The sequence below is a fragment of the Alexandromys fortis genome, unplaced genomic scaffold (genome assembly GCF_014885135.2).
Source record: "Alexandromys fortis isolate MF-2015 unplaced genomic scaffold, M_Fortis_MF-2015_v1.1 scaffold_209, whole genome shotgun sequence".
Taxonomy (NCBI): domain Eukaryota; kingdom Metazoa; phylum Chordata; class Mammalia; order Rodentia; family Cricetidae; genus Alexandromys; species Alexandromys fortis.
Genome location: NW_026068090.1, coordinates 72695 through 95454, shown reverse-complemented (window position 1 = coordinate 95454; position 22760 = coordinate 72695). Strand labels below are relative to the sequence as shown.

Genomic DNA, 22760 nt, shown 5'->3' with positions numbered 1-22760 from the left:
CATCGCTGCTCCAGCTCCAGGATGCAGAGATGTGATCAACACGGTGAAGGGAAAGGCTCTGTAAGTGGCCTAGTACCTGACACCGGTCCTCAAGGAATCAAAATTTAAGGAGACAGGTGTACTCACCCCAGAAGAGTTTGTGGCAGCTGGAGATCACTTAGTCCACCACTGTCCGACGTGGCAATGGGCTCCAGGGGAAGAATGGAAAGTGAAGGCATATCTACCAACAGGGAAACAATTTTTGGTAACCAAAAATGTTCCATGCTACAAACGGTGTAAACAGATGGAGTATTCAGGTGAATTGGAGGCTATCATTGAAGAGGATGATGGCGATGGGGGATGGGTAGACACATATCACAACACAGGCATTACAGGAGTTAATGAAGCAGTTAAGGAGATTACTCTGGAAAGCAAGGACAGTATAAAACTCCAAGACTGCTTAGCACTATGCGGTGAGGAAGAAGAGGAAGATGAAGGGGAAGCTGCAGACATGGAAGCATATGAAGAGAGTGGATTGTTGGAAACAGATGAGGCTACCCTGGACACAAGGAAAGTAGTGGAAGCTTGTAAAGCCAAAGCTGATGCTGGAGGGGAAGATGCTATTCTGCAAACGAGAATTTATGACCTGTACATCACTTATGACAAATATTACCAGACACCACGGCTATGGTTGTTCGGCTATGATGAGCAATGGCAGCCTTTAACAGTTGAGCACATGTATGAAGACATCAGTCAAGATCATGTGAAGAAAACAGTGACCACTGAAAACCATCCTTATCTTCCACCACCTCCTGTGTGTTCAGTTCACCCGTGCAGGCATGCTGAAGTGATGAAGAAAATTATTGAGACAGTTGCAGAAGGTGGGGGAGAGCTTGGTGTTTATATGTATCTTCTAATTTTTTTGTAATTTGTACAAGCTGTCATTCCAACAATAGAATATGACTACACGAGACACTTCACGATGTAGTGAAGAGGACATAGGGTGTGTCCTAATTACTGCTTCTAATTTTTAAAGAATTAATACATAGATGTGACCATTGACCATATTTGCCAATAGGTATAATTTCTCTAATAAAGGGACTTATATGTTTATGCATTAAATAAAAACTGTTCCACTACCAGCCTTATTTGTTTAATAAAAATGAGTGTGAAAAAAAGATGCTGCTTCAAAACTTAAGTACTGATAATCAATTCACTGCTATTACATAATAAAAGAATAGGAGAGGAAGGAAAACTTGGTTTTCATATATATATGTATATATACACATATATACGCACACACACATATACCTGTATACACATGTATCATGTAAACATGTAAAAACATAGCCTTAACAAAATAGGGCTAAAACATGCAATTGCACTCCTCATTTCTGTAACTGATCATGTGACACAGTTGGTATTATCTACCAGTCAATCATCTCTCTGTCTTTTTGTGAATGTGTATGGGGCAGAGACACACATGTGTCATGACACACATGGTAGACAGAGGACAACCTTGGGTGTCCATCTCATCTTCTGCTTTGTTTCTTGTCATTGCTGCTGTGTGTGCCAGGCCAGCTGCCCATAAACTTTCAGGGACTCTTCCGTCTCTGCCCTGCTGGAGTTGCAGATGTTGACGACCACATCCAAGGAGTGGGTTTTGGGGATCGGAGCTCAAGTCCTCATGTTTGTATCCAGTCCCCTTCCCTCTCATTCATTTCCTCATTCCTTTCATCTCTCATCTATTTGCACCAACTCCACTGCTTTGCAATGGTCCACTCGTTTGTGTCCTTTTTGCAAATCTGAACAGTCCCTTAGATTATGCTTAGGTGTGACTTAGACACTGTTGACTTTCCTATAACAGTCCCTTATTTCCGTGATAATCTGGACTTAATCTGCAGATGATCAAAGTGCCTGGAACTGAGAACAGCCATAGTTTTAAGTGTTGAACCTGAGGTGTTTGAGGGACTTCTACATCCAATAGACAGTGCCGAGTTTTAAATGTAGGAGAAAAACCTAGCCTGTTTAGGCGACGGAAGCTATAGGGGTGAGTAAAAGTATCCAGGTTAACGCAGAGAGAGAGAGAAGACAGAGGAACCTGGGCCCCAGCAGCACGAGAAACTCAGGACAGGAAGCCCCTTTACTGTTCCATCCTGTTAGCACTTGTTTATGTCCAACCTTTGCTTGCTCTGAAATTCAGATTAAATAAACTCTGGGAGCTACCAATTCATTCTACCCTGTTCACGTGTGAGCATTTTAAGAGCTGTGACTAGCCACTTGCCCAATTTTTCTGTGCCTTCTCCACCACCTCTCAAAATAACCCAGTCCTTGTACCTTTAGCCTTTACAAATTTAGTTTTCAATTTATATTCTTTCTCTGATAGTTGCGATGCGGTCTAAATAAGGTTTCTTCTTGTTTAGTTGATGCTTTCAGTTGTTTAGAAACAAACACTCCTGGGAGGATTGTTAGTGTATTATTTATTTTTCACTACACGCAAAAGGAGCCCCAGTCTGTTTCATTGAAAGCTCACTCTACACTGAGTAAGAGTTATAACTGACCACACAAGGAGGAAAGAGGACAGCAAGAGAACTGACCGGAAGTGATATGCTGTGGAAAGACATCAGAAGAAACCCAGAATTAACGTTTTGGTCTTTGAGGTATCTTTCTAGAAGCTACTAGGTTACAACTCTTCCATATGGCCACAAGGGAGCAGCATCAAAAAGCAGAAACAGCTCCTTGACCACTGTTAGTACAAGTGTGCTTCCTTGCCTTGTGTTTTCTGGTGTTGGTCTATCCCTGTGGTCCAGGATTTACAATTTTCCACTCGTCCATTTCTTTTCTCTCTTCCACAGCAAGAATTCCCCTGCACAACTCTGCTAAAAAGCTCTCAGGAGAATTGGGTAGGAGTCAGGGCTCAGTTTTCCTTGGAGGTTTGAGTGGACTTTGGGTCCCAGATCACAGATCCCTGCTGGCACTTCAAAAGGCCACCAGACGATCTATATTTAGGTAGCAGAACTGATGATGTATGTGCTCTGGCTCAGACCTGAGAGAGGCAGTGCAGGGGAGGTTTGTCTTGGCTTTAGGAAATCCACAGAGATTGTGCAGGGCACGTAGGGCACATTTGGACAGCCTGGCTGCTTCGAGACCTCTGTCCTTAAGCAGCCCTTCCAATTACAGTAGCCTGGATGGGAGGCTATGGTCAGTGACTGGTTCAGAGAGGAATTTCTTTCAGCCTCTGTGAGGCCTGTTCCAATTATTACCAACCTCTTCAAGAGGACTCTCCAGCTCTAGCCTTCTGGCCTTAAGAAGCAAGGCAAGGGAAATTAATTTATCAGGAAAACTGTAAAATGGAAAGTGTGTGTGTGTGTGTGTGTGTGTGTGTGTGTGGTGTGTTGGTGGTACACGTAGTGCCTGGTTTTGACAAGGAAACAGGATGGAAGCTGAGCTTGAAAGCAAAGTTTGAGCCTCACTGTGAAATGTTGGCTTAACAGTAGATGGGGTCTGACTTTAAAGGCTAGGGAGATCACCCCTAACTCTGTAATCAGAAGCCATGTGTGCACGGGGATGGACATAGGTTTGGGAGGGATCTTATTTGGGGCAAGGCAAGCCCAAGCTCAGGGCAGAGGGATACAGCAGAGTGATGTGTGTATAGAGTTGAGTCAGGAATGATATCAGCTTACCAGGAGAGGCAGAAGAGGCTCACCCATGGCCACCTGATTGTGGCAGCAGCTGCACTCACCGTGTCCCCACTGCATGTGGTTTCAGTAACACACCCCAGCAAAGTGCAGTTTGGGATCAACTCTCACACTGAGCTGGAGATATCCTGATGGGTGATTCCACTCTGTTTTTTGTTGGTCACTTGGAATGATAGTTTTTCTTCAGCCTCATCTCCCCACTCCCTAGAACACCAGAACAGGTTTCCATAGTTCTCGCAGATGAAAAAGACCAATCACTTTGGGGGAAAGGAATAATTTTTAAAAACAGCCTGACTTGGAAATCCTGGCTGTCTGTGTGTGGTTGAACAGGTTCTGGTGGACGCTGTTTGCATCCAACTCAGATAATCAAGGAATTACTTTATTTGGGAATGTCATACAAGGGTACAATGCATTTTGATCATATTCATCCTCCTTCTTCTCTTCAACTTCTTCAAAGCCTCTTCATCCCAGCTTCATATCAGATAATTTTACTAAGGGAGTTTAGTAAATACTGTATAAACTTAGAAAAAGAAATCTGTCTTGCAAATAGATTCTGGGATGAGTTCCCATTTCTTACCATAAACCAGATTATGATAGGCCAGAGGCAGTCAGATAGCAAGCCTCTGGTTCTAGACCTAACCCCGCCCAAGCCCAGATTACACCTGAAGTGGCCGAGTCAGAATGGAAGGTCTGTGAAGACCTGCAGGGTTGTAGCTAAGAGTCATAGCCAGGCCAGCACTATCAGCTCTGAAAAGAAAGAAAGATTGTTCTGAGTGTTTGAGGAGGAGGCAATCACTCATCAAGATTAATAGAATGTTTTCTTATGTAGTTCTGGGACCTCAGAGGGTCAGGATGAAGACTGGCATGTTCAGAGGAGGTGTATAAAACATGACTTTGAATCTGGTTAACTTTGGTGTGTGATGTTTTCATTTATTTACATTTTTAATAATAAAGTTTATAAATTAAAAATAGGAAGAATGAGAACAGAAAGCGGTGGGGGCTCAAGATACTTGATGACTTTTTAAATTAAATCCTTTTTTTACTATTACTACTCCAACATCTTTTCCTTGTTAGTTCTTTCTCTTCTCTGGACCGTAACCGAATACTGTTTGTCCTTTTCTCTTTCCCAGTCTCTGGATCTGGCATGCAGACACTACAGCCCCTGGTCACTCTCACCACCACTTCAAATGGAAGTTTGGCCCATCCAGCCCATTTCCTACTGGTAGGCATCCCTGGCCTGGGACCTAATGTCCACTTTTGGCTGGCTTTCCCCTTATGCTTCATGTATGCAGTGGCCACACTGGGCAACCTGGCCATCATCCTCATCATTCGTGTGGAGAGACGCTTGCATGAACCCATGTACCTCTTCCTGGCCATGCTTTCTACCATTGACCTGGTCCTTTCCTCTGTCACCATGCCCAAAATGGCCAGCTTGTTTCTGACAGGCATTCAGGAGATCAAGTTCAACATTTGCTTGACCCAAATGTTTCTTATTCATGCTCTATCAGCCATGGAGTCTGCTGTCCTGCTGGCCATGGCTTTTGACCGCTTCGTGGCCATCTGCTACCCATTACACCATGCTTCTGTGCTCACAGGGCATATGGTGGCCAAGATAGGGCTAGCTTCCCTGACCAGAGGATTTGTTTTCTTCTTCCCACTGCCCTTCCTTTTGAAGCGGTTGTCATACTGCCGAACACATACGGTCACACACTCCTTCTGTCTTCATCAAGATATTATGAAGCTATCCTGTACCGACACCAAAGTCAATGTAGTTTATGGACTCTTCATCATCCTCTCAGTTATGGGTGTGGACTCCCTCTTCATTGGCTTCTCCTATATCCTCATCCTGAGGGCTGTGTTGGAGTTGTCAACTCGAGGGGCAGCACTCAAGGCTTTCAACACCTGTATCTCCCATCTCTGTGCTGTCCTGGTCTTCTATGTGCCCCTCATCGGGCTATCAGTGGTACACAGGCTGGGTGGTCCCACATCCCTGGTCCATGTGGTTATGGCTAATATCTACCTCCTGCTACCACCTGTGGTCAACCCCATTGTCTATGGAGTGAAGACCAAGGAGATCCGTTCAAGAATTACCCATATTTTCTCACAAGATGGCAGGTGAGGATATGCAGAACGACTTGATTATTACAGCATGCAGCTCACTGGGCTGTCTGCTTCTAGTTACGGCAACAGATAGAGTTTGCATCCTTGTTTCCTGGAATATACGTCAATACAGAGCTTATGAGAGGTCTGGACAGACCATTATGGATAACAGCTGTGTTATGGTCTCTGGTGTAATAGCTGTGCCATCTCCCTTTCTCTTAACTAGGAAATATACGTAGTTTTGAAATGGGAAGGCTGTACACAGCACATCTCATGATTCTTTAGTTTTGATATATAATTTTTTATGGTGCTTTCTCCCCTGTGTACAGTCAGTGAATCTGTGTTGATTATATAACATATTACTCATACCTCAAAGTAGTTGCGTAATTATAATTGAAGGTTAGTGAAGGCATTTGGAGGAGATGTAACTGGAGAGGAGGCGATTGATATGAAATGTTGAAGTTTCTCTATACATTTGCATGCATTTATGTGGAATCTGTAAGTGTCCACCTGGGGACTTCATGACTGTTACTCCTATAAGGATGTTTTCTATTTTGGTTTTGGATATTTGTGAATATGTTTATATAGAAAAGGAAAGGGAGTGAAAGAGGGAGAGAGAAACACGAATGTGTGCTAGCTATGTCCTGGTGAATGTGTTAGTTATGTCCTGATGTGTGTACGTTATGACTGATGTCGTTGGCTGTACCTTTACCTTGTTCAGGAGATATGCGTCAGCTGCTGTGTTGATTTGTATCTGTGTAAGGCTGCTGTTTTGTGCACCTCTACGGTGGGAAGTATATTTGTGGATGCCTGGTGCCTGTCTTCCTTTGCTCGTATCTGTAGAATGCGATACAGCTATCTCTGGGTGTGTAGTCCTGGGATGACTTGTTCTTCAGCACGTGTGCTCTTTGTCTTCTGGCATATGTCTATAGTGCATTGCATTTTTGATACGAGTGTGATTATCAACATGTGCGTGTATGTGTATGTATCTGTCCTTTGCTGTGATAATTAATTTTGGGATATATTCCCAGCACATATGTCTTAGATACATTTTCCTTTTGTGTCAAGTATGGTTTATGTGACTCAAGACTCAGTGCAGACTTGGAAGTTCTGGATTGGTAAGTGCTTTCAGTGTGGAGCTGTAGGTAGAAGTAGAAGGTTGAGGAAGCCTGGTTATGAGCAGCAGGAATAATTTTCAATCTTGAGACACAAATCTCTAAGATATCTGGGTCCTCTGTCAAGCTCCGGCTTTGGTTATGACTCTGGGAGCATAAATAATCATGCTGCTTTTTCCTTATCTCTCAAGGCCAGTTTATACCTTTTCTATCTTTCTCACGGCATCTTTTCGTCTTCCTGCCTTTTCATATGGGCACTGGCTTCTTGAAGTCCTTATCTCAGCCTTCCTTCCTCAGTGGTAGGTATAGCTTCCTTATCTCTCCCTTTCATTCACTGGTGGTTTACCAAGCATGTTCAAAAGTCCTTGACTGTAGATCTGTTAATCTTGCTGGGGGAGCAAGGAGCAGAAGAAGATGTACGTGTGTGATGTCTGTGAGCGTATGGTACACCTTACTGATGGCACACTCTATCTGCTTACAGATCTTGACATTAGGTACAAAAAGATTTACATGGGAAGAAGTATAGATAGAAACTAATGAAGATTATGACAGAGGAAAAAATACTGAAATACAATGTAAAAGGTAAAAATTTGGAAATCCCATGACAAGGTATATTTTATAATCTCTCTTTATCTAATTTCTTCATGAGTACAATGACCAACTACAAAGTCAGCAATGAAATAGATACTTTTGACATCTTTTTAAAGTGTTAATTAAGTGTTATCAGCATTCAGTAGATGATCATATATATCCTGTTTTATGATATGAGTTTAGAAAGCACCATTTATGTTATGGTCTATGTGAACAGCCCTCTGGAATTTTTGTAAAATTGCAGAATTGTGTCAGTGGTTGTTATTCTGATATATTGTTATGCCCAATTTAAAAACCAATCAATCAACCCCCTTTATCATAAAAGATTATTTTGCAAATTTTAAGAGAAGTTGAAATTTATATTTTTGTGTTGTGATATGATGTAGAAATGGAATGCAAAAATGCACAACTCTCTTCCCGCAGATGTGGCCTTTGTCATCATCAGAAAGGGACGCATTGTGGGGCTGGAATCATATGGGGTTCAGATTAAGATTAATGACTTTTATTTGGAGACTAGTTCTTTAACCTGTGGAAACAGCAATTTTACAGACTATTACCACTATGAAATGTAAATGCAACATAGGACTTATTGAATGACTGTGGGATTAAGTGAGATAATGAATATGAACATAGGAAAAATCAAAAGCGATTAATAAATATTGATGATAATGGTTTTAAATAATAAAAATGACAACCATATATGTTATACTTCTGGAATATAGGTTTCTAAGAACATCAATTCCCAGTTTTAATAACTGAGTTCCATGCCAGGTCTGAAAGCTGCTCCCTTGCCTAGATTATTGCTTGACTGTCTTCTCAGGAGGGTTTGGGAATCTCTGAATTCTCTGAATCTCCTTGGTTGCATGACTGGTGATGACTAGGGTCACTGTGACTCTGCTGGGGAATCTGGTGAGACAAAGTTCTTCCCTTAAACTCCCATAGTCTCTGTGCTCCCTCTGTCATGGAGCACCAGCCTCTATAATTCATCTGGATGCGTCTTCCTCTGTTATGGATCATGGAGTTTATACAGCAACTTTCTGCTTGTTCTCTACAATGAAATTTAAATACCCTATGATACTTTCCTGTCCCCTTGTCAATCTCCATACTTCTACACCTGGCAATAAGGAGCTCTGTGCTTATGTGACTCTGTTGCTTAGCAATATGAAGAAGGAGAGCACGTTTTATTTTATCTTAAAAATTTACTCTTGTTCCCTTATCCAACCTCACCTCTTACTTCTTCCTCTTAACTGTGTTTCTTGACTATTCTTGCAGTATCCTATGAAGTCCCCCAAATGCTTTCTCAACTATTATGGTCAGGCTATATAAAACTATAATATAGCAGCATTATATTTTAGGTATTGTTTTCCCCCATTTCATAGATGAGGAAATCAAGGCTCTGGCAGGTTTATGACTGTTCTAAGGTCATGTAACTGTGGCTCAACTCTACCTCCCTCCTTCCAATGTTACAAACTTGCACTTCAGATCTGACTGTGAGATTAATACACAGTAAAGGGTCCAAAAGAAGAGTAATGAATGATCAAGGAATGATCTCAAGTGTGTGTTGCATGCTGGAGGAATCATTGGATAGTTATTCCATGCCAACAATCTCTTGTGTGGAAGACAAGCAATATATTTCTTGATAAGCCCCTTTATCTACTGAACCATCTCAGCAGCCACGCTAAGAGTTTCAAACATGCTTTGTGTACAAATCCTTTATCAGTATGCACTTTGCATCTTTCCCCACCGTGTGACTAACCTTGAACTTGCTGTCTTTCATGTGTTGTAAAAGTTAGACTTTTAATTTGATGAAGTTTGATTTGTCAAGTTTATACTTTTGTTGGTTGCATCTAAAAACTCATTTGCAAACTGGAAGTCACAGAAGACACTTTTCTGTAGAAGATTTGCAGTTTTAGGTCTATGATCCATTTTGAGTTGTTTGAGTGTAAAATGCAGATCAAAGTTAACTTGTTCCCACAGTGACATCTGCTCATCTTAGTAACACTGGCTTATCTATGCATAACTATATATAGCTAGTAACATTGTATTACTATGTTTGATTATGCTGCCTATGCACAAATTGATTATATTGGGTTTTATGGTCTTAATTGATGAGGATGGCTGACCAGGTCTCCTCCTCAAGAGGGCGCCAGATCTCATTACAGATGATGGTGAGCCATCATGTGGTTGCTGGGAATTGAACTCAGGACGTTTGGAAGAGAAGGCAGTGCTCTTAACTGCTGAGCCATCTGAAGGAGCATAGTCTCAATTCAGCACTTAAAGTATTTTTTCCAGAGTTATCTCTAAATATTTTTACAGTTTTGATGCTGATATAAGTGATACTGTCTATTCAGTTAAAATGAAAACTTACATATTTTTTTTTTGTTTTTTGTTTTTTTTCAAGACCAGGTTTCTCTGTGGTTTTGGAGCCTGTCCTGGAACTAGCTCTTGTAGACCAGGCTGGTCTCGAACTCACAGAGATCCGCCTGCCTCTGCCTCCCGAGTGTTGGGATTAAAGGCGTGCGCCACCACCGCCCGGCTATTTCCAAAACTTACATATTGTTAGTACAGAGAACTAGGACTTCTCTTTATTCATCCTGAATCGTAAACGTTACCACACTCAAATGTTATTTCTAGGATTTCTTGACAAATGTTCATGTTGTCTAGGAATGAAGACAGTTTTACTTTTTGCTTTCCAAAATGGAGTCATTTGTAACAAAAGGACAGGATGAACTTGCTATACCATCTTAAAGGGATAAGACCCAGTCTTTCATTATTAAGTATGTTTTAATCGATTCATTTAAAACTTTTTTATTGAATTTTTGGGAATTTTACATCATACTCCTCAATCCAACTATTTCCCCGTCCCTCTGTATCTGTCCTTTACCCTTATAGCATCCTCCCCAACGAAAAACTTAAAAATCAATAATAAAAATGAAATAGATAAAAGTAAATAAACACATAAAAGTTCACATAAGAATAATTAAAAAGACATAAACACCCCCTCAATCCAAAAACAAATAAAAAAGGAAACGAAAGAAACACGTTGCTCCTCTATCTTTCCTGCCTTCCCGCCACATCTCCACTCACTTTGCTCCTCCATCTTTCCTTCCTCTTGTCGCATCCCTACTTCTCACAGCGGCACTGGGAGCTCCTGCGTGTTATGCAGTAGACCCTTTTGTCCACACAACTTTATTTGCAAACTTTCATTGTGTAGTTTGTGACTGGTTAGGTTTCAGATCTCGGGCTTCTGGTACAACATCAATGCTGGACACTTAATGAATCCCCTCTTGGATATCCTGCTATTGCCCGGAGTCATGGAGATCCTGACTGTGGTTCTGCAGGGACAGTCTCTTCACCTGTTCTAGCAGGCTATAGATGGGGTACATGTTGGGGAGTACCAACTGAAAGTCCTAGATGTGTTCCTGGAAGGTAGCTAAGAGTTGGTCAGTCCAGGACTCGGGGACCACCCCTGTCAGGTGATGGGTGAAGCCAGCTTTCCCAAGTGCTGGGCCAGCTCTCCTATAAGGAGCAGGGCCAGTTCTCCCATGCTGGGGTAATGGATTCCAGAATCCTGGGGCCACTGAGGGGGTCAGCTCTCTGGTGAGGGCATTGGGTGCTTCTCCGAGGCCAGTGAGAGGCAGGGCCAGATCAGCATGGCCCTTGTACTTAACTCATGGACATCAACACAGACCCTGGCTATGGTAGGGTCAGGACCCAGATATGGCCTTCAGCAGCAGTCTGGGCCTAGATGTCACCATGGCCCTGCAAGTCACTCAGATTGTCATCACCCCAGCTGCAGGTGGCCTTCAGACAGTAACATGGCTCTAGGTGGTGGCCCAGACCCCAGGCATCCCCATGGCCTTCAGTGGTAACAGCAGCCATGGATATCAACACAGACCCTGGCTGTGGCAGGCCATGTTCATCAATTCTTGGGACATTTGACCACAATTCTAGATACCTTTTTTTTCTGTATTTTTATCACTTTTCTGTGTTTACAGAAATTTGTTTTGCTATGAAATGTGTGTTTTCTAATAGGAGTAGAGCTACTTTATTATTCTTATGATTAACGTAATCATGAAACATTGCTTTTTGTTATTGGCTTTCTCTTTTGTCAATTTTGTACATGTGTGTACAACACATTGTGGTGATGTTCATCCCCATGACCTTCTCTTAGCTCCTTCCACTTCCACAGCTTCTTCTTCCCAACTACTTCTCCTTCTACATTCATTGTTTTTCATTATTTTATTTGTGCAAAGCTGTTGTGACTAGTCATAACTGCTGTCTATCTGCTGTAACAGCCAGAAGACAGTTGTTCACAGGACCCCTATTCCTCCAGTTTGTCCAGCCTTTCTGCCTCCTCTCCTACGATGTCGCCTCACCAGAGAAATTCTTATGCTTCATTCCCAGGAGGCATTGCAATAACTCAGAACTAGTCTCATCATTTGTTTGGGTTATGCTTTGAAGTTAACTTGCTTAGGGGTGGACTTCTGCACCACCATAAAGAGGTGAACTGTGAAAGCCTTCCGTCTGATTGTCTGGAAGCCACCAGTCTTTGTCCTGCGTGGTCACTGCAGAGTGTTATTTCTAACATAGTTTTAGTTAGCTTGCTCACATAATTAGCATTCTTAGGAAGAATCTTCACCCTCAAGGGCTGTCTTTATGCATCTCCAATTCTTTGCCTTTGCATTTTGACTGACTTGGTCATTCTGAACCCTCAGTCCAACTCCACAACCAAGGGAAGCCTCTAGACTCTGCCTGGATTCTCTTTCCCATGATGCAGCATGGGAAAGGGGATGGTGAGGCACAAGCTGGAAGCTGCAGATATTTCCCAGTTCATTTAGTCTCACGCTGTTCTGCCCTCCATCGCCTGAAGTCAGTGCTGCACAAATCGTTGCTTTATGGCCTTTGCTCATGTCCTCACTGTTCCACGTGGTTATTGCTTCATGCTACCACCCTAGATGGAAATAATTGCGTGTGTGTGAATAGTCTTTGTGTCATGCATGCCTATGGGCCAATGGAGGCAGTCACAGTGTCTCTAGGGTGGTGACAGAGCATCAGGCTGAAAGTTCTGCAGATACCAGAAGCTTTTTTATTTAGTAGTTTTGATGTGAGTTATAATAATACAGCTTGCATTGTCTATTTCTGCACAGCTTGGGTTAATGTGCCCTGCGTTTTGACATAAGACTTCTAACTGTAATAATGAATAGTGAAACAAAGTGAGTTAATTAAAAACCATATTTGTTCAAATACAAATGTAGTTTTTAACTTATTTTGAAAGTTAGGTCACTTAGTTTCACATGGAAATTATTCTCTCTCTTTATAAATGTTCTCTTACTCTTTTATCCTTAACAGGAGCCAGATGACAGATCTCATGTGGCTGGTCAGGGGTATAGAGAGGGTTAAAGAAACCGCATAGCATGCTCTTTCCTTGGCCTAGATTTCAGTTCACCATGGAGTAGCGGGCAGATTATCCCCGGGGATCCGTGTTTTGTGTTAGCTAGCCATAGCAGCCAGAGCTGAGAGAGAAGGAGGTCCTTAGGGCTTTAGAGGACGGGACCACTGGGTTCTAGGCTCAGCAAGGACCTAACAGCACCCACAAAAGGAAAGTTGGGGGATAAAGATCATGTCAGGCTAGAGATAGGAGTCTCTGAAAATTAACTCTGCCTTCCCCTGGCTGTTTGACAGCTTCCTGAAGAGACTGTGAAAGAATCTCACATGACCACAGGTACAAAACCGAGTTTTATCTGGCTCTTTCTTACTCTAGCTTCACGTTTGGGATTGGTCTAACTATCCCAGCATGCAGCGGTCCATTTTCAAAGGACTCTGGAGACCATCTACCCAATGCCTTCCTGCCTACTTTCCCACAGCCAGGCTCATCCTTTTAGGGTGTGGAAACTTAGAAGGGAACCAGAACCACAGGAGGCTTGTGGGCATATCTGCTGATGGACCCCCTGGACACAGACTGCCTTCCCAAAGAGGAGGGGAGAAAAGAGGGAGGTGGGAAGTCCAAGAGTAAAGAGCCCTAAGAAGACCCATAGGGAGGTGGAGATTGAAGGGGCTGGGCTTCTTTGCAGCCTGTCAGATCTCCTTCAGAAAGAGTGCAGCGGAGAAGGGACACAGGATCCTCCAGGACAGCTGGGGTGAGTATAGGAGAAGGCATGTATTGTGCTGGGGTCATTTGTAGCTGAGGACCTTCCATGATACCTCTTTGGAGGATGAGTAGCCTGGCTGTGGAAACCTAGGTGTATTGGTCAGTGTTGGTGGTGTGGAGAAGCCACTCACCTAAAAAGAACAGGAAACCTTAGTACAATGTGGGAAAAGGAGTAAGGATGTTAAATGTTGCCTAGAAGGAGGTTTTAGTATCTGTTTTCCAGTGGCTGGTTTACTGGGGACTATGGAGTGATTGGCAGGAGATCTGAGCCGGTATGAATGGAGAGAGAACAGACTGGGTTGGAGTTGAACTGGGGTAGATTGGGATTGGACTGGGTTTCAGTGTACGGACAGAGATGGCCTGGGTAACAACTGTGACTGAAGCCCTGACTGAGATGGGGTGCTCTGGGTGGGGTCAGGGCTCAATTAAGTCTCTATCAAGAGTCCAATTGGTCCTCTTGCCAAGGCTGCAGTTCTGAGTTGACTCAGATCTCGACTCAATCCTAGGATTTAGGTTCAGTCTTTAGCTCATTTAAAAATTGGCTTAATGTCCATGCTGTCGATTCCTTTGTCTATAGATGCACCAAAGCCATTGTAGCTTTCCAAATGAGGTCTTTTTTCTCTCATTTTGGGTCTCTACCTTTTCCAGAATGCACTTGACACACACACACACACACACACACACACACACACACACACACCCGTCTATTGTTATGACAAAGCTCTCAGGCATAGTCAAAATGGTGCTACACGGCCTGGCCCTTAGCCCCACCTGATTTTCTCTCTAAGCCTCCCTTGCTTTCAGTTTTGGTACTTTGAGATCATGAACTCATAGTTTCATTCCTGCCTTAAGATCTTTTCCTCTTGTGGTCTCCCAGGGTTGAAGTGCTCTTCCTCTAGGTCTCAGACCAGCTGGTCTGTTCTCACCGCAGGCTGCTGAGCTTGCTTGCCATCTCCTCTGACCCCTTTGTGGACTGGATCTACATCTTATGACTCCAACTATTTTCAGTGCTCTTATATTTACCTGCAATTTTCTTGTCATTGCCAACTGAATGTATGGGCTGCAAGAAAGTCGCAATATTGTCTGTTAACCCACTGCTGATATCCAGTGTGTCTACCTGTCTAATTAAATATTTCTGTCTCTACCTCACTGAATCCCCTGATTAACAGCACTGGTCCTGCAAGCCTTAACTTGATAACAGCATTGCAGAGAACCCTCTGAGCCCAAAGAATGTGGGGAGCTAGTGTTACCTTTGCTTCTGAAGGCTGCAGCTAGGCCTTGCCCTTGCGCTCATCACAGCACACAGTGATGGCTGCATGCGTGTCTCCGGCTCTCCGCACACCAGATGGTCTGAGCTGTGCCTTGCTTACTCTGCATGTCAGTATCTCTGCTGCTTAGTTCAGAGCTCAGCAGGCCGGAGCCAGCCAGGCAGTAACTGTTGGGTTAAAGTGAGCGCCTGAACAAAGTCCCCTCAGGCATTTATGGCCTCCACACTTGCAGGCAGCAGTCACATGCCAGGCTAGCCTCTCAGGCTACCCATAACCACTTCCAGCACTGCCAGTTCGTGAGTTCTGACCTGGCCCTTTGCAGGAAGTGGAGGGGTAGGGACCTAAGCCCTACCAAGGTAATCTTTCTGGGGTGACTTTAAGGGACCAGACTGACATGAGTGAGTGGGATAGGATGAGAAACTTCACTATACTTCTTGAAAAATTCCATCTTTCAAGTATTATCTTGTGCATTAAAGTCAAGAATGACCGACATCCTTCAAGGTTCACCTGCTTCTCCAAATCTCAGCAGATTTTAAGGCACAATGGGTGTTGATGATTTGGGTAAATGTAGTTCTGAGGATACTCCTCATATGAAGCACTAAGAAAAGTTCAGCTTCCTCAAGGATCGAGCTCCTCCTGGCTGCAGCCAGAGTGTTGCCCACGAAGTCACCCTCCCTCTCTGGACCTGGAATTAGAAAACAGAGGCTCCCAGCTTCATTTGGGTTCTACTTTAAGACATTCTCTTCCAAATATTCTAACAAAGGCCAGAAGTACATCAGAGGCTCTCATCACTGCTCTGGGCATGAGACACTCCATTTTTACCTGGATAAGGACAAAGACCACAAATTCCCAGCCTCATTTCCTCTTGCCCTGCCCTTCAGAGACGCTTAGGTGTCCTGGTCCCTAAAGAGGTCTCTGGACTCAGCCCCTTTACTTTGCATCCCTTAGATGTAACATGGAAATTGCTCCTATAAAGCATCCATTACTCAGGGGATTGTGAGAAGGACAGGATAGGTTTGACATATTGGAAACATAGATTGGTCACTCAGAGCTTTTTACTCTTAACATTGTTACCTGTCAAAAGGTATCACTACCTGTCTAACAAGTTGGTGAAGGCTTCCATTAGACTAGGAGTGAGTAGGTGGAGAACAGAACCCTTCTCCACGTCTCTACCTTGGGACCCGACCATGGCACAACCAGGAGATTTGACCTAAAAGAAAAGAGTGGCCCAGAGCCTCATCTAGGAGAAACCTCTTTATTATTCTGTTACTTTCTTATCTAGGTTTATACCCGGGCAAGTGTCCCGTTTGTCAGACCCTCATCTTGCCTTACCTCCGGCCAGACTTTGTCAGTTTCTAGAAGGTGTAGCACAACCAAAGGCATCCTAAGGTAAGCGGACAGGTGGTGACCTTGGCTGTTTCTACTGTACTCATTGATTGTTAAGTCCCAGAAATGTCATTTAACCTCTCGAAGTCCTAGTTTTCTCATCTGTCACGAGGAAAGGTTTCAGAGAACTCCATCTATCCTGCAGAGTTGTTCTCAGCTGAGAGATAATATTTATGTCTGGTGTTTTGTAGGCATCCAGTAAGCTCTATTAATATCACAAAACAGCAGTCGGGGTTGGGAGATTGTTTTGTTGTTCTCGGGTCAGAAGAGCGGGCACTTAGCCGTTGTTTTCCTTTCTGCCAACTTTCCCATGGGACTACACGGATGGCAGCAGTTCTGGCAAGGAATGTGGGGTGGGCTGGTGAGAACTGAGCTGGTATCAGAGGGAGCACTTTAAAGGCTGAGACCCCAGAGTGGACTTAGACTGCATAGTGGGGTCCGCTGCTCTCTGAGTCCTGAGAAAAGGTAAGATGCCCAAATAGTTCCCTGACAAACATCCCCATGACTCACTAAGCTAATTTGATATTAGCTTGAGAGAGAGAGAGAGAGAGAGAGAGAGAGAGAGAGAGAGAGAGAGAGAATCTTTGTTTATTTTTCCTTAGTTTTATTCCATTTTCTAAATTTGTTCTAACTTGCTTGGAAGCTCCTGAGTGGGTGTAATGTGGACCAGTGCTGGGTCCACAGGGCTTCCTGAATTGCCCCTTCTGTTCTTCTTTGGAGAACTGTGGGGATAGGCAGGACTGTGCAGTCTGAAGGGTCCCCTGGACTGCCAGGGTCCCTTTCCATTCCTTCGTTTCTCATCTCCACAGATTCTGAGGTCCAGATTTTATTTTGAGCTGCCTCCCTTCCAGGCCAACTGACTCTTTCCTCTTTTGATTTCTGGCATCTCTCTATCAGGATCCACTCTTACCCCTGTGAGAAATTGAGTATATTCATACATGTGTGTATGGGTATATGCTATGCATAGAATGAGCACATAAATATATTGAGTGAAGATTAAAGCAAGCTGGTAAAAAGAAAATTTTATTTGGTATATTTTCAATGTTATAAGCTCTTTGATAGTTTTATAAGGCACAGCTGATCTCACATAAATTCACATTAGTGCAAGGAAGTTATTATTATTCTTATCTGAGATAATAATCATAATAATAATTTAATAATTTACTACTCTAAGAGTTGAACTTGAGACCCCTGTTTCTCCCCCAAAGGAGCCTACTCACAGTGTCAGCCTGCTTGCAGAGGCCGTAACGTTTCCCATGTGGACACATGGCTTTTCCCCGATTTGCTTCCAAATGCAGTATATTTTAATCTTGGCAGCCTGCCACCTTTCCCATGTCTGTTCATGTGAATTGCTGGGTGGCATGGATAGCTAGCTGGCCCTCTGGAGTACTGCAGTCTCTTCTGGTTAGTGCCTCCAGGTGAGGAATCCTAGGTAATGCCTGTCCTCAGGCACAGACGGTGCTGCATCCTCTTTGTACTTCTCAGAGCTGAGACATCGCAGATGCTTTGAAAGCTTTTGCTTCTTTCTCTTACTTCCTTTCTTCCCCACCCCCTTATTCTATTTTTTTCTTATTTTCTCACATGACCTTTGAATCCCTGTGGGTTTTGTTTGTTCCTAAAGATTTCTGTTCTTCCCTTTAAGACTACCTGGAACTGACATTGTGTATGTTCTTTCCTGCCTCTCCAATCTCTGAAGTGCAGGTATCTGACAGTCCTACCTATCCCTTGCCTGTGTGATCTTCATCAGATGTTCTCCAAGGGATGCTGCTATTACCAAAACTCATTTAATTATGAATGAGTATAATTGGATGCTAATTAATAAATGTAGTAATATTCTTGATATTAAGGGATTTAGGATTGGGGAGAAATGTGGTTCTTATTACCAGGAGAGTCAGTGCATAAAAAGAGACCCAAGCGAAGTTATTTGGGAATGCAGACAGGAAATGGTTGATTATCCAGGGAGAGAAGCTTAGGGAAAGTAACATAGAAAAAATAAGCAAGGGCTTGAAGAATAAACGTGGGACCAAACCCGGGTTTCCTGCATGCTAGGCAAGCACGCTGTCAGTGGAGCCATGCCTCCAGCCCTTCCCTGAGTATTTTACTACAGGCAGTATTATCTGGTCAGGACTGGTGTTGTGCAGATGAGCAAGCTTAGAGCACAGCAGCTAGCATCATGGGATCTAGCTTGTGTGACCCGTGATCAACATCAAGGAATAAAGGAGCAACATTGTAATTATTGTACCCACTATACGAGAGTATCATCTAAACACTTAACATCCACCATCTCATTTCATCCTCACGGTGTTCTCATTGGACAGGAGCTGGTACTGATATGATTTCAGTGATAAGGAGACTGAGGCATGGGAGTAGCAGATGACTTTCCCTAGTTGACACTGCTCACAACTTTTTTTATTTATTTATGCAGGACCGATTCTGAAGCTCAGTGCCTTCACAATGATACGGTATTGACTCTGAGATTTTAGTTATTGTCAAGAAGAATTTATGTGCTTGAGAGACAACCAGGTAGTCTCTTTTAGATTATATATGGGCTCTGAAAGGAACTCAGACATCAATATACGTGGGGTCATGAGTTTATAGAGAGAAAAGTAGATTTACTATTAAAGAGATTGATGTAGTCTGGAAAGAAAGTATAGACAAAGAACACCGAAGGAAAATTTTTGTATAGGATTGCCATTTTAAGGTATTGCTAAGAGTCAAGCAGAGGAAGGTGGAGGTGGAGGAGGGATAACAGGAACTGGTGAACAGAGAGATGAGGAGCAACAGGCAGGAGAGGAGCAGGATTAAGAAGCAGGGAGCTGTGCCACTACAAATACAATTCAGAGGAGTGAGAGGTACTAATGGCTTTGTCTCTTTGCCTGTAGCAGATTGACGGCGGTTCTCTGCTTGAACTACTTTTCTCCTAACAGATTGAATCATCTCTCTCATAACCCCCTCCCATTTCTCATAGGTCAAGCAGGTGTTGTACCACTGTTGCATTTGTATGATAATCACCTTAGAATGGACTGATGAAATTGCTCGTAATTACAGTGATTTATTTAATGTTCCTCCATCCATAGTTTCATTTCCTAGTGTCTGACAATGGCTTATATGAGTAATATGATCAATATTAAGCATGGGTAGTATGAGTATAAGATACTACAGAGGATGTAATTTTTTTTTTTAGTTTGAGGATTAAATGATTAATAATATCAGAAGGTTGTCTTATTATTTCACTATATTATATATAGGGAGGATTAACAAGTAGAATTAAGTGATTTTCATCTTGGACTTGATTCATGGTTAGATGAAATTTAGTGTAGCTTCAGAGTTTGGAAAGGCAATGGGATTAGGGTTTTGTGAGAGAATAGGACACTAGGATCAAGGACTGTATGGCACTGAGAGTCTAGAGAACCTGACAATGACTGTCTTTGTCTTTCAGCTTCAACCTGCAGGGTGCTGGCTACACCTCAGTTCCTTCAGTATGGTGGCCATCAACAGCAGTGAACCCAGTGCCACGTATTTCATCTTAATAGGACTCCCAGGATTAGAAGAGGCTCAGTTCTGGTTGGCTTTCCCACTGTGCTCCCTCTACCTTATTGCTGTGCTAGGTAACTTGACAATCATCTACATTGTGAGGACAGAGCACAGCCTCCATGAGCCCATGTATGTCTTTCTCTGCATGCTTTCTGGCCTAGACATCCTCATTTCCACCTCATCTATGCCAAAAATGATGGCCATTTTCTGGTTCAATTCCACTACCATCCAGTTTGATGCTTGTCTGGTACAGATGTTTGCCATCCATTCCCTGTCTGGCATGGAGTCCACGGTGCTGCTGGCCATGGCCTTTGATCGCTATGTGGCCATCTGCCACCCTCTACGTCATGCCACTGTGCTTACATTGCCTCGTGTTGCCAAGATCGGCATGGCTGCTGTGGTCAGGGGTGCTGCATTAATGGCACCCTTACCTGTCTTCATCAAAAGATTGCCTTTCTGCCGTTCCAATATCCTTTCTCACTCCTACTGCCTACACCAAGATGTCATGAAGTTGGCCTGCGCTGACATCCGTGTCAATGTCATCTATGGGCTCATTGTTATTATCTCTGCCATTGGCTTGGACTCACTTCTCATCTCCTTATCGTATTTGCTCATCCTTAAGACTGTGCTGGGCTTGACACGTGAAGCCCAGGCAAAAGCGTTTGGTACTTGTGTCTCTCATGTGTGCGCTGTTTTCATATTCTATGTGCCTTTCATTGGTCTGTCAATGGTGCACCGTTTTAGCAAGAGGCGTGACTCTCTCCTTCCTGTCATTATGGCTAATGTCTATTTGCTCATTCCTCCTGTGCTCAACCCCATCGTCTATGGAGTGAAGACAAAGGAGATCCGGCAGCGCATCCTGCGTCTTTTTCTCACAACCACACACTCTTCAGATCACTAGGAATCCGTGAGGAAACCCACTCCATCCAAACTTCTCTAATCCATACTTTAATATCAGCATCTTGGAAGACAGTATTAAGAAAACAAATCTTTCTTAATCAAAGCACAACTCAGATCTTTAAGAGATGAAACTGGCTGTGGAATTTCCATGGGAAACCTGAAATCTCCATACTCCAACATCAAATTCCATTTTGGTTTTTCTTGATATGATTATTGAGATCAAGGCTTGTGATTTGAAGGTTATTGCCTCCCATTTTATCACCACTTACTCAGTTCATTTTACTGGTGATGGTTCATAGCATTCGGAGATGGGGCAACACATCTAAAACGCTCATCACAGGCATGACAAAAGGAAAAGAAACACAAGACTATAATAAAATTATATAAGTTAGATTAAACCTCTGATTTCCTCATCAGAATTCACAATGACTTAGGATTTTTAAGAAGTTATAACTGGATTTCTTCTTTAAAACAATTTCCAAAGAAGTTATTGTTTTTCTTCTGTGTCCCAGGCCAGAGAAAAAAAATCTACATTTGCCTACATCATGAAATGACACACTTCGTTATGACAATTGTCACAGCCGTGATAACATTTTTTATCTATTTAAGTTTATCAACTTTTTATTTGTACCTGATAGCACCAATAGAAAAACTGATACTTCCTGGGAACCAGTGGGTTACATAGAATTGTGGAAGCTCAAAAACAGAAGAAAACAATGAACTTTTTATGTCCAATTCTATGTTATGTCGAAGAATTGTTAGACAGCCTTGCGGGATGTTGAGTTGGGAATCTCCAGAGCTTACACTGCTTTGGGAGGGGGCATTTGGTCCTTTATTTTCCCTTGCCTAGTGCTGCTCTGAGGAACTTTCTGTCAATAGAGCCCAAGGCTCTAATCATCCCAGTAGAGCTGCTCTGCATCCTTGCCCAATAAAACTGTGCCTGTGAGTGTTCGCAGATGGGTTTATCTGAGAAACAGTCTGATTAGCTACAGATTCCCTGGGTCTTTTTTTGGTGGGGGCAGTTTTGAGACAGGTTTTTTTTTTTTTTTTTTTTTTTTTTTTTGTAGCTTTGGAGCCTGTCCTGGAACTAGCTCTTGTAGACCAGGCTGGCCTCAAACTCAGAGAGATCCGCCTGCCTCTGCCTCCCAAGTGCTGGGATTAAAGGTGTGTGCCACCACCACCAGGTTTACCTGAGTGTCTTATGGATGTTTTAGGAGAAGCAGTTGAGAATACCCAGCAGCTTGTGATATAAAGAGAGGAGGGATGGTCACCACAGAAGTTAAGAACAAGAGACATAATACTGAGTAGGGTCATAAGCTCACATGGCTGACCGGGAAGTAAGACTAGGGGAAGCGTGGGTCTATAGAAAAAGAGGAGCACATAATAAGCAAACACCACATACAGGAAATAAGGACGGCATTTCTACCAGTGGTACATAGCACAGATATAGCCTTGAGGCACACCTAGGAATCCTACAGCCTAGTCAGAGGATTTCCAGGAGTGGGCTGCCTGCTGTAGGAATTGTAGTAGTGGGGGTGGAGTGGGCAGATCAAGGACTGGGAACATCACACACAGAAAAGCCATAGTCAGATCTATTGTGTAGTTGGTGAATATGAGAGGCAGGCAGCAAAGTAGGAGCAGGGTAGAACTTCCTGCCATGGTTAGCAGCACAGAGACCCACTTGCACATAGAACTTTTGAACTATACTCCAGAATATAAGAACCGTGTGTGATAGAACCGGCTAGGCAAAGGGAAGTGGAGGTCAAAGGAAACAGCATGAAATGTACTCAGTGCAAGATCTGGTCACTCTGAACGGAGGGGTGGAAAATTGTCCATTGCCCAGAGGAGCTCTGACATGGCCGTCGAGAGTGAGACAATGAAGAGGATTAGAAAGACACGAGTTCCTTACCTGAAAAGTGAATGTGATCACTAAAAGCAAAAACCACAGACATTCTGAAAATGTAAAAGAAATTAAAGCATAATAAAAATATTCAATCTGTTATTCAAAAGAATTTTTAAAAATTGCTATTTATTCTTC

At 43.1% G+C, this 22760-nt stretch overlaps 3 protein-coding genes across 3 annotated transcripts; all 3 read left to right on the top strand.

Moving 5' to 3' along the window:
- On the top strand, positions 1 to 1123 carry LOC126488851 (ubiquitin-like-conjugating enzyme ATG3). The gene has a single exon (XM_050122619.1). It carries the CDS (start codon positions 284 to 286, stop codon positions 905 to 907), a length of 624 nt encoding a protein of 207 aa, XP_049978576.1. The 5' UTR covers positions 1 to 283; the 3' UTR covers positions 908 to 1123.
- A 3698-nt stretch (positions 1124 to 4821) lies between these two features.
- Or51d1 (olfactory receptor family 51 subfamily D member 1) lies at positions 4822 to 5796 on the top strand. Its single transcript, XM_050122643.1, has one exon. The coding sequence runs from the start codon at positions 4822 to 4824 to the stop codon at positions 5794 to 5796; it is 975 nt and encodes a 324-aa protein (XP_049978600.1).
- Positions 5797 to 16183: 10387 nt separating this feature from the next.
- Positions 16184 to 21750, top strand: LOC126488853 (olfactory receptor 51E1). Its single transcript, XM_050122621.1, has 2 exons — positions 16184 to 16291; positions 19728 to 21750. The coding sequence occupies exon 2, from the start codon at positions 19770 to 19772 to the stop codon at positions 20721 to 20723; it is 954 nt and encodes a 317-aa protein (XP_049978578.1). The 5' UTR covers positions 16184 to 16291; positions 19728 to 19769; the 3' UTR covers positions 20724 to 21750.
- Positions 21751 to 22760: the final 1010 nt, after the last annotated feature.

What these genes read in the sequence shown, in the direction of transcription:
- LOC126488851 (XM_050122619.1), top strand. Translation starts at nt 284, where the DNA reads ATGGAGTATTCAGGTGAATTGGAGGCTATCATTGAAGAGGATGATGGC.
- Or51d1 (XM_050122643.1), top strand. Translation starts at nt 4,822, where the DNA reads ATGCAGACACTACAGCCCCTGGTCACTCTCACCACCACTTCAAATGGA.
- LOC126488853 (XM_050122621.1), top strand. Translation starts at nt 19,770, where the DNA reads ATGGTGGCCATCAACAGCAGTGAACCCAGTGCCACGTATTTCATCTTA.